The sequence below is a fragment of the Podarcis pityusensis genome (genome assembly GCF_964106645.2).
Source record: "Podarcis pityusensis genome assembly, chromosome: 1".
In the NCBI taxonomy this organism is placed as follows: domain Eukaryota; kingdom Metazoa; phylum Chordata; class Lepidosauria; order Squamata; family Lacertidae; genus Podarcis; species Podarcis pityusensis.
In genome coordinates, this window is record NC_138028.1 from 8,252,825 (window position 1) to 8,270,550 (window position 17,726).

Here is a 17,726-nt window from a genome sequence, read left to right on the forward strand (position 1 = left end):
GCTTTAAAGGTCAACATCAGCACTTTGAATTGTGCTCAGAAACGTACTGAGAGTCAATGTAGGTCTTTCAGGACCGGTGTTACATGGTTCCAGCAGCCTCTCCCAGTCACCTGCCTAGATTAGTTGTAGTTTCCAAATAGTTTTTGCTTCCTTCTTTTGTTATTATATTTTTACACACACACCCCAAATTTCCCTCCAAGGAGCTGAAGTCAGCTTGTGTGATTCTTCACAACCTCACACCCAAACACACAACAACCCTGTGATGCAGGTTAGGTTGAGGGAAGATGACAGGGTTGAAGTCACTCAGTGATCTTCATGGCCAGTTGGGGATATGGCCTAAAGAAGGATACAAAACAGGTTGATGCATGCAGAGAAAATCTCCTTCCTGAATCAGCAACTTATTTAGACCAAAGAGGCTCTCTTTGAGAGGGTTGCTTTGGGCCAGTGAGTCCCCACAAAGAAAACAACATGCGTATTTTCTTTTTCTTTTTTTAATGATATTTATTAAAAGTTTAACAATTACAAAAAAAGAGGGGGGAAAAGACAATAAAAAGTTACAATACATCAAAAAATAAAAAGCAAAATAAAAAACAATACAGCACAACAATTAAAAAAACCAAAAACATTTAAAAACAAAAACATTTAAAAACTCATCCAGTATTTGCATATCTTTGTCTTTCATTTACTTGTTTCATCGACCTCCTCACACCTCCCTTTTTTGTATTCTAATTCAATTTAGCTATTTCAGCAAATCCTTTCCATCTTTCTCAATTTTTGTTCTATAATTTACCTTAACCCAATCTGACCTTAAATTTTACACTTTGGCCCATTAACAATCCATTTTTACTTAATTCTTTATAACATTTCTGCTAAAACCATGTAACTTCATTCCAGCATCCTTCTAACATTCATTAATTTTGCTATATTTTTGTAAATATACTTTAAATTTTTTCCAATCTTCTTCCACTGACTCTTCTCCCTGGTCTCGGATTCTGCCAGTCATTTCCACCAGTTCCATGTAGTCCATCAGCTTCATCTGCCATTCTTCCCTGGTGGGTAGATCTTGCGTCTTCCAGTGCTTTGCGATAAGTATTCTTGCTGCTGTAGTAGCATACATAAAAAAAGTTCTATCCTTCTACAACATGCGTATTTTCTTTCTCTAGTTTGCCAAGGCAGTGAAGCATTTTGGGGAAGATGCTGGCAAAACGCAACCGGACGAGTTCTTCGGGATCTTCGACCAGTTCCTGCAGGCTGTGACTGAAGCCAAACAGGAGAATGAGAACATGAGGAAGAGGAAGGAGGAAGAGGAGCGACGGGCGCGCATGGAAGCCCAGGTGGGGATAATCGTGTAGGGTGGGGGATCCCTCGCATGTCCTTGGCAGCCCATAGCTGAAGGGGGGGCCCAGGTGGCTCGATGCACCCATGGTTTTGACTCCATTTCAGACAGCTGCTTTGCAAACGACGCAAGCTATGCAACTCAGGCTGTTGGTGCATCTAGCTGTTGGGGTGTTAAGTTGCCATGTGTCTGTCTTGGGATATGAGGGGTAGAGAAATTGCAAGAAAAATTGTGTGCAAAAATGAAAACCAATAAAAATTATTGGGGGAATGCATAGGTAAAGGTAAAAGGACCCCTGACCGTTAGGTCCAGTCGTGACCGGCTCTGGGGTTGCAGTGCTCATATCACTTTATTGTCTGAGGGAGCCGGCGTACAGCCTCTGGGTCATGTGGCCAGCATGACTAAGCCGCTTCTGGCAAACCAGAGCAGCGCACGGAAACGCCATTTACCTTCCTGCTGGAGCAGTCCCTACTTATCTACTTGCACTTTGACGTTCTTTCGAACTGCTAGGTTGGCAGGAGCTGGGACCGAGCAAAGGGAGCTCACCCCGTCACGGGGATTCGAACCGCTGACCTTCTGATCGGCAAGTCCTAGGTTCTGTGGTTTAACCCACAGCGCCACCCACGTCCCATGGGGAATGCATACATTAACACAAATGCACATGGACAAATTTCATGTGGGCTTAAAAATATATCAGAAGGTGATGCAGAAACAGCTCAAGGATGGAGAATCGGTTTATCGCTTTTCCAGTGTTTTAAGTTACAGCGTGTTGCTCGTAGGGTGTGTCAAATCCCTGCCCGTTAACCCTTCCTTTTTCCCTTCCCATTAGCTCAAAGAGCAGCGAGAGAGGGAGCGCAAGGCGAGGAAGGCAAAAGAAAACAGCGAGGAAGGCGGGGAGTTCGACGACCTCGTCTCGGCCTTGCGGTCCGGCGAAGTCTTTGACAAAGACCTGTCCAAACTCAAGCGCAACCGCAAGCGTATCACCAACCAGTTGGCGGATGGCAGCCGCGAGAGGCCGGTCACAAAACTCAACTTCTGAGCGCTTGTAGATATATATATATACATATATCTATATATGTATATATATATTTCAGAAGAAAACTCTAAACCAACCAACAATCATCTTGGAGGACCCCAGGTCTTTTTACCTTCTGCCTTGCCAGCCCATCAGTGGCCCTCCCTCCCTCATCTCGTCCTGCCTGTGCATGAATGTTTTCAATGGGAGCATGAGCGCAGGTGCGCTGCGCCCAAAGAGTCTGGTGGTGCGGCTGGGATTCAGAACTGTGTGCATGCGCGAGCGCGGGCGTCAACATGCACAGGCCTGGAAGAGTTCTCTCTTTTCTATCAGTTGCGGGAGGCAGGGAGCGGGCAGCGTCGCCGCAAAAATTAGCTTTCATGCTGTCTAAGCACAAGTGTCGGTGATCGAGAGAGAAAGAGAGGGGGAGGCGAAAACACACCCACCCCCAACCACGGAAATGAGAGAGGCTGGTGGGCGATACCACTTGGGTCCATTCTGGGGGGTCCTTTTATTTTGATATAAAGTTGGGGTGGGGAAAACAGCTTGAAGTTAAGAGGGGGAAAGAAGTGCTGCTATTGTGCTACGTTAGCACAAGGGCGTTTTGACATGGACAGGCCAGCCTCAGAAACCTGTTGCCACTGAGGCTACAGGTGGCGGGAGACGTCTGTTAAAAACAGCTCTTGTTCAGTCTGAACGTAGCATTGTTGGGGGGAAGCCGAGATTATTATTTTTTGTTTCTGTTTTCACTCAGAACTTGAACATCCCTTGTGGCCGTTGTGCCAGCTCCTTTGTGTTCCGTAACCCCCATTTTTGGGGGGCGGGAGGAGTCGTGCTCCTGTTTCTTTCGAACGAGACGCACCTCTCTCTTTGGGAGCCTTCAGGGAACCAGCTGAAGGCGACCCAAAGGATTTTCTCATTGCTGTAACGACACCGATGTAGAATTCACTCTTGTGTGGGTTTTTTTTGCCTGAGACCAGTTGGTGGGGTGGGGGTGGGGATTACGGGGAGGGGGCTGGGTCTCTTCTTAACTTTTCGTTTTAACGGAAGAAAGCGTCTGTGTATTCATTATCGTCTGTTTCCCATTCCCCGTCCCGACAGGACAAACTGTATTCTCTGTAAACGTCGCTCAGAATTGGCTCCGTTCAGGCCAGTTTCGCTGTAACGCACCCAGCCCATGCAGGATAACTCCAGGAGCGCCTTGGGTGTAATGTGCAAACTTTGGCCCCGATCCAGAAGAGCCTTTCCCGTGCATGGCAAAGGTTGGCTAATGAACTCTCAAGTATTCATAGCTGGGCTTTCCATTATGCCCCCCTTCTCCTTTCCCCATCAGACAGACTGCCCTCTTAAGGCTGCCTCTGTTTACAGATCTGTGCCAGAATGATGAGCATGGATCTGGGGAAGGGCAGCCATGCTTGCCGGGGGCGTTGCTCCAGGGTTTCCCTTTCCCTCGAAAGAGGTTAGTAGGGAGTGGCTTCTCTAAAGGTTTCTGCAAAGAAGGGGTCTGGGAGATGTTAGGGACCTAATGTATAGCGCAAGGGTAGCAGGAAAAAGGCCACAGAAAATTCTTGTTTCTTGCAAACGGGCTTTGCTGTTCATAGTGTTTTTCTCCTTGCAGATTTGTAAGAAATTTGTCAAGTTGTCAATCCGAAATCTCCTTAAACCCAGATTGCTCAGGGAGTAATTAATAATTTAAAAACGAAACAGTAATACAAAATATTTAAAAAATTGGAAAAGTTAAAAAAAAAAAAGCCAATCTTATAACGTGGCTTAATATCCTTAAATTATAGAGAATATAGAGGACTGTTACTTTCTTTCTTTTTTGCTTTTATTTATTTGCGGGTTTTTCTCTTAAGTGATTTTTATACCATCCACATCGTGATCCAAAACTGAACGGGGATTTTTGTGTGTTGTTGATGTTGCCGTTGTTATTGTTGTTTTCTCTTCTTTCCTGTGGAGGTTTTGAGTTGTGTTTTTTTCTGTTGCACTAGATAGCTGATGCTGTTTGAAATAGGTTTTTAATTGATTTGTTTTGCTTTGCTATTGTAAAGGATGTTAACTGGAGGGGGGCCGGGGGGGGCTGTTCTCTGCCCCCGCCCCTTCCCCCAGTTGTGTACTGTACAGCAAATGTGCGGATTTATATAGAAACGAGTTTGTACAAAATGCAGTTCCTGTTGCCCGGAATCCCCAAATCCCGATGCAACACGAAAGCTGTGAAGATCACACCAGCGAGAGCTGTGAAAGAGCTCTCTGAGTGTGCGTGAGTATAAGGGTGATCCCTTGCCTCTTTCCCCCTTGTTCTTACGATTTAGTTTTTCTTCATCACAACTTTTTCGAAGGACCCACGTGTACTGATGGCTCTTCAAGTAGCTTGTCAACGGTAAGAATGCAAACGTCCGATACTCTGGAGTTCTGCAAAATGCGAGGCGTGCGAAGGCAGCACTTTGCTCGAAAAGTAAAATAAAAACCAAGTTGTTCATTACTGTTACTTAAACTAAAGTGCCTCTATTTTATATATATTTTTATTTGTAGCTGGGAGAAAATTTGGTCGGATATGGTATTGTTAGGGAGTTGACTTTCAAAATGGGGGGTGGGAGAGAGTTCAGACTGGTCAAAAGGTTGCGTTAAAATGATTTGAGATTGGCGGGGGGGAGAAGAGAAAAACAATGCAGTGTGCTTTGGAATAGGAAAGCGCAGAAAGGATGCCATCGCTCACGAGGTTCAGTCTGGTCAAGGGATCTGCCCTGCAGCCTAACAGATTTAGAGGGGCATCTAAAAATTCATCAGGTTCTTGATCTGCAGGATAAGTCCTGGGGAAAGGAAGGTGCCTTTTTTGCAGTGGCGTAGCATGGGTTGCCAGTGCCCGGGGCCACACGGAGGGGTGGGAGGGCAGGAAATGGATGGAGTGCGCTTGCGCATTCAACTGCCCAATGGCATCCGCGTCGCCCAGCCACAGAGAAAAGAAAAAAAGAGTGGTTCCATTATCTGGAGAGGTCACTTCCTGGTTTGCATGAAGAAGCCGAGCCCTGTGACAAAAGCACACAGTTGTATTGAGGCAGCACCGGGTGTTGAAATTTTGCGCCTGGAGGAAACCGCCCACGCTATGCCACTGCTTTTTTTTTAACCTCTAGGACAAAATGATATTTCATTGGAGGAAGCAGGTTGTGTGGAACACCTTTGAGCAACATCCATGTGTCCCAGCACAGACCACCATGATGGACTTGAGACATCCTGCAGTTGTTTGTTGCATTATGAGAATCCAGACCCCCAACCTACTATTTCTGATTCTCCCAGTGGGCTCATCCATAAGTGCATCAAACGCTGGAAAACCCAGCATTCCCCACTTCTCCCACGGGAGAGGGGGCGCTTTGTGCAGTCTGCAACTGTGCCCCCCGCCTACATGCTGCAAAACGGCTTCCTGGAGCTGAACCTCAAACTTCTGGTTGGAATAAGAATTGCCTCGTGCAAGCTTTCTTTGGGAGGGAGTTCAGTTGGGTCCGGCTCAGTCGAAAGGAAAGTGCAAGGAAGCAATTTTGCCAAGTGCCTCCACCATTACACAAGCCGTTTTGCCGTCCCACTGGAAGCGAGGTCATTGGTGATGTGGCTGCAGGAATGGGGCATGCAAAGTGACTGTTACGTCCCGTTGAGCCTGTTCAGTCCAGTTGAGGACAAAGTCAGTGCCCTAAAGGAAGCTGTGTCAATCTTGGCATTGGTTTTGAAAGCTCGCCCATAGTGGTTGCAGCTGCTAGCACCACGTTCCCATTTAGGCTCGGAGTAGACCTGGGCTTGGTAGTCGGATCCATCATGATGACCCGTTGCAAAGTTGGGACTGTGAAGTCCTCTGGCATTTAATGCATTAAAAGCCACCCTTTCAGCCGGATCTTGACAGACTCTTGTCTGCGCTGTACAAAACATTGAAAGGTGAGTTTGTGTCTGTTACGCAGCCTGGGTTGCTGGATCTTCCGGGATTTCCAGGGATCCACGCTGAACTGATTGCAGATCGGGGGAAGCAAGGGCACCGGTGGGAAATATTTCCTTGTGCTTCCAAAACCATTCTTGCTTTGCAACAAGCCTTGCTTGTTGGGCTACACTTGCCATTTCTTCTTGAGTTCTCATTTCCTAAACCATCTGCGTGCAGATGAAAATTCCATGTGCCATTTGTTGCAAACTTACATGTAGACTGGTGCTGGTGGACATAGCCACTTGTGTTCTTGTTTTTCGTTTTATTTCCTCTCTGTATCTCTCTCCTGGGTGTGTCATTCTAAAGATTTTTTTTTCTTTCCAATTCATGCCAAAAAAAGAAAAGAGACAAAAAAGTGATAGTTTGTAAACTGAAGTATACTAATGTAGCTTAGTGGTAGCAAACCGTTTAGTGATTCCTAGGTGCAAGGATGTTTTTTAGCTAGCAGGAAATGCTGTGTATGTTATGAGACTGTACATTTTTCTTAAAAAAAAAGAAGAAGACGGCAATATGCAATAAAGAGTGTACATAACAATATGTGCGTGGAGGCTTATTTCTGGAGTGTATGGTTAAAATTTATAATTGTTGTTGTTTAGTCGTGTCCAACTCTTTGTGGCTCCATGGAGCAGAGCACGCCAGGCACTCCTGTCTTCCACTGCCTCCCGCAGCTTGGTCAAACTTGGGGAATAGATGTTGTTGAACTACGACTCCTAACAACCCCAGGCAGCCTGGCCAATGGACAGTGGTCATGGGAACATCTGGAGGGCCACAGGCTCTGCCCCTCCCATTCTAGGAAGAGCGTGTCTGAGAAAATTCCCAGTGGTCAGTGAAAAGTAGGGAGATAAGGCATAATCCCATGACTGATCTGGTGTGGAAAGAAGCATTTGGGACCATTTAGTCCAAGTGTCATGGAATGGACACAGAGGAATGGTGGGAGGAACCAGCTGGGGAACCCCCAAGGGAAGAAGGCTCAGAGCCAAGGAAATAGTGATGGGACAATGATGAGTGGTCAGAGGGAGAAGAGAGAGAAGACTAGGAAGAGGAGGTGTCAGAAGCTGAAGAGGTAACAGGTCTTAGTGAGCTGGGAGAGTCTGTGGCAGAGGACGGTACAGAACCAGAGGCTAGAAAGAAAGGAGAGTGGCAGAGATGAGGCAGGCTGGTGAAGAGGCATGAGTGTCTCCACCTCCTGCTGCAACAAGCTCCCTTCCTCCGACTCCCAGTTCCAGAAGAGGCATGAAAAGAGCAGAGGATAAATTAACTTCATGCAGGTGCAGTCTCAGATTATGTGGGGAAAGCCTTGAGGAGGAAAGGACTTAGACAGTTGTGGGAAGGCAGGGACGTTCAGTCTCCACAGCTGCTTCATAGGGGCAAGACCTACTGAAGAAGAATGGTTGTTCTCATGAGGACTGCGACTCCTCTGCAGACCCTGCTTCTTCTAATAGAGAGTTAACTCCACTTCATTTGATTTACTGCTGGCTCATTCCCAACACGTCTTCAGTGCACGTGTGTGACCATCCTTCCCTTACAAAGGTAAAATGCTTGTGGATGCTCACCGGTCATGGATGCTTTGGTTGAGATTCCTGTACTTCAGGGCTTTGGACTAGATCACCCTCAAAGTCCCTTCCAGCTCTATGATTGCCAGTCCCACGATGGGTCACACACACACACACAAATATAAACAGGAGCAGATGATACATCAATATACCACAGGTGAACTAATCATAACTACCCTCCAACCCAATCTGGATCCATCTGCCCAGCATTTAAGCTGAGTCATCCAACATTATGCTCAGTAAACTAGCAGCCCACAAATGGCTGGGCAAATTGGTACACCGCGAGTCAGCACTGAAAAGAAAATGCGTTGCCTCTCGGCCATACCTTGAGGGTGTTCCACAAACAATGCCACCCGCCACCAAGTATTTTACACAGTGATCACCGTTGTGTGGGGAAAATAAGTGAGGATGTAAAGTGTGAGTTGCCAACCTTTGAGGAACCAATGGGCAAAGTTAGAGGTTTGCGAAAGTACTATGTCTGCCATGACGGTATGGCAGGAGGGCCTCCATGTTTGCTGGAACAGCAAACAGTCTCTCACGCACTGTGAAATTACGAGGGGATTGTTACCTGATGTCAGGGACCGTGCTGAGGAGGGCTGCACTGAGGAATGGTGGGAGCCTCCCCCTGATCCTGATCCTGATTCTTCCCAGGAGCAGGAGGACAGTATAGATTTTGAACAGTGGTTTGCAGAGGGGCATAGTTCAGAAGGCAGAAGCTGGGAAATACTGGATGGGGAACAGCCAGCAGAAGAAACACTGGAAGAGAGAGAGTTGAAAGATTCACAATCTCTGGATAGCATTCACCCCCCTTCTCCAAAGTCACAGAGAGCTCAGAAAGTCTCAGAACAGAAAGAAGCTCAGATTCCAAGACGTAGGAGTGACGTAGATCAATAGGGACGGGGTGTGTGTGAGCCTTAATTGGTAGCACCGCCATTCTGGGTTGACGCTTTATTTTGCCCTTCGCTGTGTTTATTAAAGAAACCAACTGGTAAGAATTCCTTTCAGTTGATCTGCTCATTTATGGCCACAGGGGAGGAAACCGATTCCCCGAAGCCTGACACCTGAGACCTTTTCACAGATGCCACAGGAGGTATTGGCGGAGCCACTGGTGCCCACAGATGCCATGTTGACAACTCCCAAAAAATCTGAATATGCAGCTTGCATTCTTAACCACCTGTGCTTGTGTGTGGCCACGTCTCGAGGGCTCAACAAAATGGTGCATCCAGACCCAGAGGCTCAGCTGCTGCTGAAGATGAATTGCCCATGAAAGAGAACCTGTGTGAAACTGCCCTGCACGTTTTAGGACAGCCGCAGATGGTTTCAGGCAGGCGAAACCTGCCTACAATGGGAGCTTTCTAAAGTACTCCTGGAAAGCTTGCAACAGGCTTAGGTGACGTCTTCTCCCAGCTGCAGCCTGATCAGATTTTTATGTCTTCCGCCGGAAGCTGTTTAGTCCTTGCATTGTAAAGCTAACCAGTTGAAGATGTCTTCTTTATTTTCCCTTCCGCCCCTCTGTGATCCTGCACACAGTCACACTGTGAGGGCTGCTAATTTGATTCAGCCCCTAGATCTTCTCACGGGAACCTATATTTGCTGGGGGGGGGGGCGGGTAGTGATATTGCTGGTTTGCAGGACATGTGATCCCTGCACAAACTGCTGTTGCAAGAGCCAGCTGGGCTGACTTATTTTGCAGGTCAGTTGGCAACCTTCTCCCATGCTTTGGGGATGCATTTCACTCCAGTCCATGTCAATGAGCCAGGAACAATTTCCTCCTCCTTTAGAGTGTGCACACATGGGCACATCAAATGACTTGATCCCTGGGAACACAGGAATCTTCCGTGCCCTGCCATTGATCCAGGTAACTCACTCTTGTTTGCTGCATGGCAACTGGATCTGCTTGGAGAGAAAGATCTTCCTCTCACTTGCCCTATGGGCCAAATTTGACAGGTGGGCAGAGCAATCCATCTATCAGCTACGGTGGCATTAGAAGCCGTTGGGCTTGGGAACGGGTTTTATTTTCTCTTTGGCTTTGCAAGCAGCCACGATCTAATCTGTATGGCCATAAATCCATCATACGCAGCCCCTGCCAAATCTGCATCCCCAAGGCCCTTCCAGGAGAATTATTGTGTTTCTCCCAAGCGCAGACTCAGAAGAAGGTGTACATTAAAATAGGAGAGGATTTCCTCCACAACTTCCTTTAATTTCTCGGGAGAATCCTCCGTGTTGGTTGCAGAGCTTGGGAAGATTCCTTGGCCACTCGCTTTCTTTTCTTCCTTCCTTTTTAAAAGAGACTAATTTAATCAAGATTGTGCAGAGATTCCTCCTACTGCACGGAGTGAAAAGCAGCAGCTCCATCTACTGGTTCAAAGTCTCCTTCCTTCGGCACCTTCACCTGTGCTGCTTGCATCTTTCTGGCGGTTGCTACATCAGAGTCCTTTTAATAGTACCGAACAAATAGCTAACATCAGTGTGGGTCTCACTTTACAGATTAACATATGCAAAACAACAATACAACACACTGCCTCAAAGTAAATTTAGACAGTGGAGTAAGTGGCAATGTGGCTGTGGGTGGAAGTAGCATTTTTTGGTTTTCTATGAGTAATGTTGTGGCTCAGTGCTTAGGGCGTCTGCTTTAGGTTTTGCATGCAGACAGCTGCTGGTTCAAACCTTGGCATCTCCAGGTAGAACTCCTTCCGGAAACCTTGGGCGGTTGCTGCCAGTCAGTGCAGACAAGATTGAGCTAAAAGGCAACTTCTTATGATTCTTGGAAGCAGAGCAAGTTACTCAAAACAGGCAAGTGGTTGATTTATCCTAAGGCAGTACTTCTGTAATAGTATGAGAATTACTGTATGGGACAAAAATGGCAAACAGAGGAAAGACCAACAAATTTTAGGCAGCAGGTTATTTTTTAAAAAGTCACTTTAATAGATCCTTGCTGGTCAGGCACCCAAAAACATTTCGGAAACTCCTGCAAAAAATAAAGGAGTAAAAGCTTTGTGTTGTATCCAACACTGTAGGAGCAGTGGCCCAGCTCCAAGGGCCTTCTGGTGGTTCCCTCATTGCAAGAAGTTACACAGGCAGAGGGCCTTCTCGGTAGTGGCGCCCTCCCTGTGGAATGCCCTCCCATCACATGTCAAGGAGATAAATAACGATACAACATTCTGAAGATATCTTAAGGCAGCCCTGTATTAGGAAGTTTTTAATGCTTGATGTTTAGTTGTGTTTTTATATTATGTTGGAAGTCGCCCAGAGTGGCTGGGGCAACCCCCAGGGTGTAAATAATAAAGTATCATCATCATCATCATCCTAAATGCTTCCTTAATAGTGAGCAACAGGCAGGCATCAGGTATTTAGATGAGTGCCTGCTTCAAACTCACGTGGGCTTTCCATGATAACTGATCCAGCCATGTTAATGTATAAATCTGATCTTCCAAATTATGGTGCATTTTGCATTTGTGTTATGAATACAAATTTGCTGCTTTAATGCTGCTTTCCCATGGTAGCAATGGTGGTACAGATATGTCAACAGTGTGTTGTAGCAGCAAAAAAGAAAAAGGAAAGCTAATGCTATTTTAGGCTGCATCAACTGAAGTCTAGTACCCTGATCAGGGGAAGTAATAGTACCACTATATTCTTGCCTTGGTCAGACCACAAATGGAATACTGTGTCCAGTTCTGGCACCACAGCTTAAGAAAGATATTGACAAGCTAGAACATGTGCAGAGAAGAGCAACCAAGATGATCAAGGGTCTGGAAACCAAGCCTTAGGAGTTAGTTATGTTTAGCATGGAGAAGACGATATCTCTGAGAGGTGATCATAAAATCATAGAATTGGACGGGATGCCAAGGGTCATCTAGTCCAGCCCCTGCAATGCAGGAATCTCAGCTAAAGCATCCATGACAGGTGGCCATTCAACCTCTGCTTAAAAACCTCCAAGGAAGGAGAGTCCATCACCTTCCAAGGGAGACCGTTCCACCATCAAACAGTTCTTACTGTCAGAAAGTTTTTTTGATATTTAATTGGTATCTCCTTTCTAGTAACTTGAAGGCACTGGTTTGAGTCCTAGCCTCCAGAGCAGGAGAAAACAAGCATGCTTCCTCCTCCATGAGATATTTGAAGATGGCTCTCATATCTCATCTCAGTCTCCTCTTTTCCTGGCTAAACATACCCAACTCCTTCAAGCGCTCCTCATAAGGCTTAGTTTCCAGGCACTTAATCATCTTGGTTGCCCTCCTCTGCACATGTTCCAGCTTGTCAACATATGAGAGCCATCTTCAAATATCTGAAGAGTTGTCATATGGAGGATGGAGCAAGCTTGTTTTCTGCTGCTCCAGAAGGTGGGACCTGAACCAAAGGCTTCAGATAACAAGGAGATTCCAACTAAATATTAGGAAGAACATTCTGATAGTAAAAGTTTAAAGGTAAAGGTAAAGGACCCCTGGACGGTTAAGTCCAGTCAAAGGCGACTATGGGGTTGCGGTGCTCATCTCACTTCAGACTAAGGGAGCCGGCGTTTGTCCACAGACAGCTTTCCAGGTCATGTGGCCAGCATGACTAAACCGCTTCTGGAACAACGGGACACCGTGACAGAAACCAGAGCTCACGGAAACGCCATTTACCTTCCCGCCACAACAGTACCTAATTATCTACTCACGCTGGAATGCTTTTGAACTGCTAGGTTGGCAGGAGCTGGGACAGAGCAACAGAAGCTCACCCCGTCACGGAGATTTGAACCACTGACCAGCAAGCCCAAGCGGCTCAGTGGTTTAGACCATGATGCCACCCGCTAGTGTATACTAGCTAGTGTATACTAGCTTATTGCACAAATAATCACATTATGTCACCTACTTTTGCTTCTGATTCCATCGACCACTGGTATATGTGGCCCCCAAAATCTTTTCCAGAGTGGAAAGTGGCTCCCAGGATGGAAAATGTTCCCTATTCCCTGTTGGAAGGAAATACTTTGTGCTCCTTTGTCGGGGGGGGGGCAGGACCCCCAAGCACCTTCTTTATTTCTTCTCTCGCGAAATAAGGTAACATCACACTTACAAAAGATGATATATACATAGAGGGTCTTTGTATTTGTAACAATTTCACACAGAGTAGGGCAAACAGTTCAGTTAAGGCCTCTGGGGAACACATGGAAATAACTTCTCCACCAGCTGTGTCCTTGGAGCCACGGCACTGGCAGAATGGATCATGGGCTTTGGAGTCCCAGCTTTCATCTGAACCACAGCCCCACACACCTAGGCTCACTGGGCCGAAATACAGATCCGCCCCCTTCTTTTTAAACCCCCCCCCCCAAATGTTCAGGGGGTGCAGCTGGGGCTTCTGCTTTTCTCCTAAGTGTGCTCAATATTGTGAGAGCCCTGCTGTTTGAGGCCAAGAGGCCAGCACTTGATTCTTACAGGAATCTTGCAAGCAAGACCTGATTGCAACAGCACACTGCCCAGCTGCAATTCCCAGCAGCTGGCCTTTAGAGTCATACTGCCTCCAGCGGTGGCATTGGGACATAGAGCCATTGTAGCTAGCAGCCATGGATAGCTTCATCATCCATGAAAGCGGAATGCAAAAGGTTCATGTTTTTTGTAGGGCGGTGGGGGGTTGATAAGCACTGAAACAGGTCAGTTGTGACGAGAATGGGATATCCTGCAAGTCACAAGTGGCGACCTCACCTGCTGATACAACAAGGACACCAGCAGAGCTGCCTGTCTCCACACCTAGTGCCTCTTGTGATTGCAAAAAAATGGGGGGGGAGGGTGCAGAGACTGGCACAACAGACTCCTAAGGAGCACCGGAGCAGCCCAAGAGGGAACCAGCCCCTTTGCAATGCTCTGCTTTCTGGTCTTTTTAATGTAAGATGCTTTAATGCGCCAAGTTGGGCGAGTCTGTGCTCAAACCTTCCATGCTTGCTATTCAAACAGCTTGGTGCGCTCTCTCATTGCTGCCGGGGTGGTGGTGTCTAGCCAGGATTTTTGTCCCTGGTGATGCCTCCAGGAGGTCGCCCTTTAAGGTTCCCAGCCTATGTGTTTGTGTACACAAATGTGCATGGCGGGGGGGGGGGAGTCAATTGGGATCTTTCACCTGGGTGAAATAAAGCCTCGTTTCGCCCCTGCACACAAGCACACGCCCCTTTTCTCTCTTACCTCCATAATTTATTATTTATACCCTGTCCAACTGGCTGGGTTTCCCCTGCCACTCTGGGGGGCTTCCAACAGAATATTAAACAGAATAAAACATCAAACATTAAAAAATTCCCTAAACACCTTAACACTCATCAAGGACCTGTCTCACCCAGGGAGAAGGACTCAATGAGGTGTCGCAGCAAGGTCAGCGAGGGGCATGGCTTCCTGAGCTGAGGGCCAGGAGAGTCGCATGTGGCCCTCAGTTCCTCACCTCTGCCCTTAAGCAAACTCTGCTCACTTTCTCTCCCTTCAGCTCAGTGCTGGGCTCCTGATGAGGCTCAGCCAGTTTCTAACACACCTTTTAGTTCCCATGTCCCAAGGACACGGAAAGAAGCAGCACCCACATCCCCTTTCTTGCAACAGCTGCAGTGATTTTACAGATCAGCCAAGGGAATAGTTGGGCTTGTCCAAACTCCCTCTTGTCCTGCTGCTTCTCCCACCTGCTTCCAGGGGGCAAAACACTCTTTAGAGTGAAGTCGGAGCAAATGGCAATTTGGGCTTTCTCCAGATTGATGTTTGCCCAGGCCCATGCCTAGAAATCTGCTCGGACCCATGTTTTCTAGGCACAGGGCAAGAGAAAGAGTGGATGAGCCCAGAGACTGACTGGGAAAGTCCTGGGTTTCAAAAAATGACACAGGATTCACAGTGGCGCCTTTGATTCACAGCACATCCTTCCAGTCTCTGTAACAATGTTCCAGTTGTGATGATGAGGCTTCTGAGCGCTTGGCTTTCCCAGCCTTGCCATTAGGCCAGCTCTGGTCCACCTCTGACAGTGTTTCACAGGCTGGTATCAGCAGCGCCCGTTTTTCCTTGCTGCAAGCCGCCTTCGGAAGCAGTGTCTGGCCACCCATCCCGGCAGAAGAGCAGCGCCGGGTTCCTGCAGGCCCACACCCCCAATTCCCCTCCGCTGGCCAGGCTGGAGGAGGTGAGGGTGCTCCCCACGGTGCCTCCGCTCCCATGGCTGGCGTACCGCTCCGCCCGGCTCTTGCCCTCCAGGCGGCGGCCTTGGGTGGCAGCCAGCGCCACCGCAGCCACGTTGCCCCTTGTCCTGTACCCCCCTTCCCGGTTGCGCCCGAGCAGCATGGCAATGTTGGGGTTCCGGGCGGCATAGATGAGGGGGTTGATGGCTCCATTGGCCCAGGCCATCCAGCAGGCCACAGTGTCCACGGCGGGCGAGAAGGAGACGTGCCCCGTGGCGGCGGCCAGCCCCAGGACGCAGTAGGGCCCCCAGCAGCAGATGATGGAGACGATCATGATGAGGACCGTGGTGGCTGTCCGCATCTCGCCGTAGTAGCGCAGCAGGTGCCCGTAGGTGGTGAGGGGGCGCACCCTGCTCTCCGAGCGCCGAACTGCGCGGCAGATGTTGTAGTGGCAGAAGCACATGAGGGCGAAGGGCAGCAGGTAGCACAGGACGATCAGCGCGGCGCCGTAGGGGGGCCCCAGGCGCGAGGACCCCCAGGGCAGGGCATACATGCAGTGGTAGGCCTCCGGCCCCGCTTCCTCCTCCTCTTCCTCGTCCTCCCTCCGGCCCAGCAGGTACCAGGGCCCCGAGAAGCCCAGCGCGGCCAGCCAGACGGCGGCCAGGAGCTGCGCGGCCCTCCGACGGCCCATTTTGCGCCTGGGCTGGCGCACGATGGCGCAGTAGCGGTCGAAGGAGAGCAGCGCCATGGTGAGCGTGGCGGCGATGCCCAGGCCGGCGTGCGCGGCGGCGCTGGCCAGGCACAGGCGCGGCCCGAAGAGCCAAGCCCCGTGGGGGCGCCCGCTGAGCAGGCTGGCCAAGGCGGGCGGCAGGCACAGCGCGGCGCCCAGCAGCTCCGACAGCGACAGCGACAGCACGAAGGCGTTGGTGACCGTGCGCAGAGGCCGGTGCCGCGCGATCACCACCACCACGGCGCCGTTGCCCAGCGCCGACAGCGCGAAGATCAGCAGCAGCAGCAGCGCCTGCGACGCCAGCGACGCCCCGGACCAGCCCCACGCCGCGTCCGCCTCCGACGGGGCCTCCGGCACAGGCACCTGGCCGCCGCCGCTCTCGTTGCGCCCCGGCGCCGAGCCGTTGATCAGGAGCAGCAGCGCGGATCCCTCCATGGCCAGGCGCCTTCCCGGCCCCGAGAGGGAGACCGGCGGCTCCGTGAAGCGAGAGAGGCGCGCTCCGGCCGGCCCGAGGTCCCGGAGGTGACTTAAGGCGCACTTGGAGAGCCCCGGGCGCAAAGCTCCATCTGGGGACTCTGCCCTCTGCTCCTCACCCGCGCGTCTGGTCTGGCCACCGGCGCGAAAGGCAGCTGGAGGCGCCGGCCTTTGGGATCGTTGCCCGGCCTCCTCGTCGGAGGGGAAGGGTGCGCCGGGCGGGGACGCGGCGGCGGCGGCGGAGGCTCCTTGGGTGGCGCAGCCTCCGCTTGCCGCAGAGGCGCGGGATTGCTTCGGCGCTCGCTGCGCGCCCGGCACATCTCTCGCTCTCTTCCGCGTGGCAGAGAAACCTTCGGGGGCTCGGGGAGTCGCTGACGTCTCCGCAGTCGGTTGCCCCGGGAAACCACGATGGCGCACACGCTGGAGAAGCAGGCAGCCGCGACGACCCCATTCTCTCCCCAGCCCGCCCCAAACGCCCTTCTGGCCCCTTCTTTTCTGCCGCCGTGCGGACAGGTCCATGCATTTCTTCCTGGACGGCTGCCTCCTTCATGAGCTTCTTCCCGACAGCGCAGCTTCTCGCCCGTTGCGGCATCTTTTTGGATTTCTGCGCATCGCGAGGGAGGGGGCGTTTGCTGTGCAGGGGTCAAGTGTGCAGATCCTTGCGGATGGGCGAGAAAGCAGACGTTTGCAAGATCGGGCGGCAGGCAGGGCAGCGCTTTTAAAGGGCTCCTGCGCTGTTTCAAGTTGCCACCTGTTAGAGGCTCAAGAATAAACAGCGCCGGACACACGGAAAAGGAGGGAAGCCTCGCCATCAGGTTCCCTCTCTGCTAGGAAAAGCATTCGTTCTTGCAGACCTTGGAGAAAGGTTCCAGTTACAGATAGGTAGCCGTGTTGGTCTGCCATAGTCAAAATAAAAAAAATCCTTCCAGTAGCACCTTTAAGACCAACTAAGTTAGTTCTTGGTATGAGCTTTGGTGTGCAAGCACACTTCTTCAGATACACTTCTTCAGTGTATCTGAAGTGTGCTTGCACACGAAAGCTCATACCAAGAACTAACTTAGTTGGTCTTAAAGGTGCTACTGGAAGGATTTTTTTTATCTTGGAGAAAGGTGACACGCAAGAACTAGATGGAGCAAGGCCATTGATTCATCCAAGTCAGCAGAAACAGCTTTTTCATTCCCTTCGATAACCATGTCAAGTGAGGGGTGAGGGCAGACCAAGGGATGCGATTCCTAACTTTTGTTCGGAATCTAACGAATAGCATTTGTTCAGTAGTCCAGCCACATACATCCAAGAGGTCTTAATGCACGCACACTCATTTCTTTGTCCAGGAAAGTTCAGTCTACAGCAAGCCAAAAAGCACTTGAGGGGTGCAGTCTGGGGAGAGGATGGAGGCTGCCAACAGTCCCAATGGCCAGATACAGAGGAGTGAAGGGACATATTTTGGCCTCCAGGCCTGGGGTTCACCATTGCTGCTGCACAGTCTCCACTCAGCCCTGGGTGACCAAATGCAGCATTTTGTGAAGAGGCGATGTTTAAATTTTTATTATAG

At 49.8% G+C, this 17,726-nt stretch overlaps 2 protein-coding genes across 3 annotated transcripts in view; one reads left to right on the forward strand and one right to left on the reverse strand.

The window, feature by feature from the left end:
• The window catches only part of DAAM1 (dishevelled associated activator of morphogenesis 1), a 176,550-nt gene extending 169,703 nt beyond the window's left edge, over positions 1 to 6,847 (forward strand). For both annotated transcript variants that reach the window (XM_081015552.1, XM_081015553.1), the window contains 2 exons: positions 1,164 to 1,334; positions 2,166 to 6,847. In XM_081015552.1, coding sequence (XP_080871678.1) covers positions 1,164 to 1,334; positions 2,166 to 2,375 — 381 coding nt within the window. In that variant the 3' untranslated portion in view covers positions 2,376 to 6,847. The remainder of the gene's footprint in view (positions 1 to 1,163; positions 1,335 to 2,165) is intronic.
• Positions 6,848 to 13,277: 6,430 nt separating this feature from the next.
• Positions 13,278 to 16,669, reverse strand: GPR135 (G protein-coupled receptor 135). Its single transcript, XM_080989492.1, has one exon. It carries the CDS (start codon positions 16,133 to 16,135, stop codon positions 14,828 to 14,830), a length of 1,308 nt encoding a protein of 435 aa, XP_080845618.1. The 5' UTR covers positions 16,136 to 16,669; the 3' UTR covers positions 13,278 to 14,827.
• Positions 16,670 to 17,726: the final 1,057 nt, after the last annotated feature.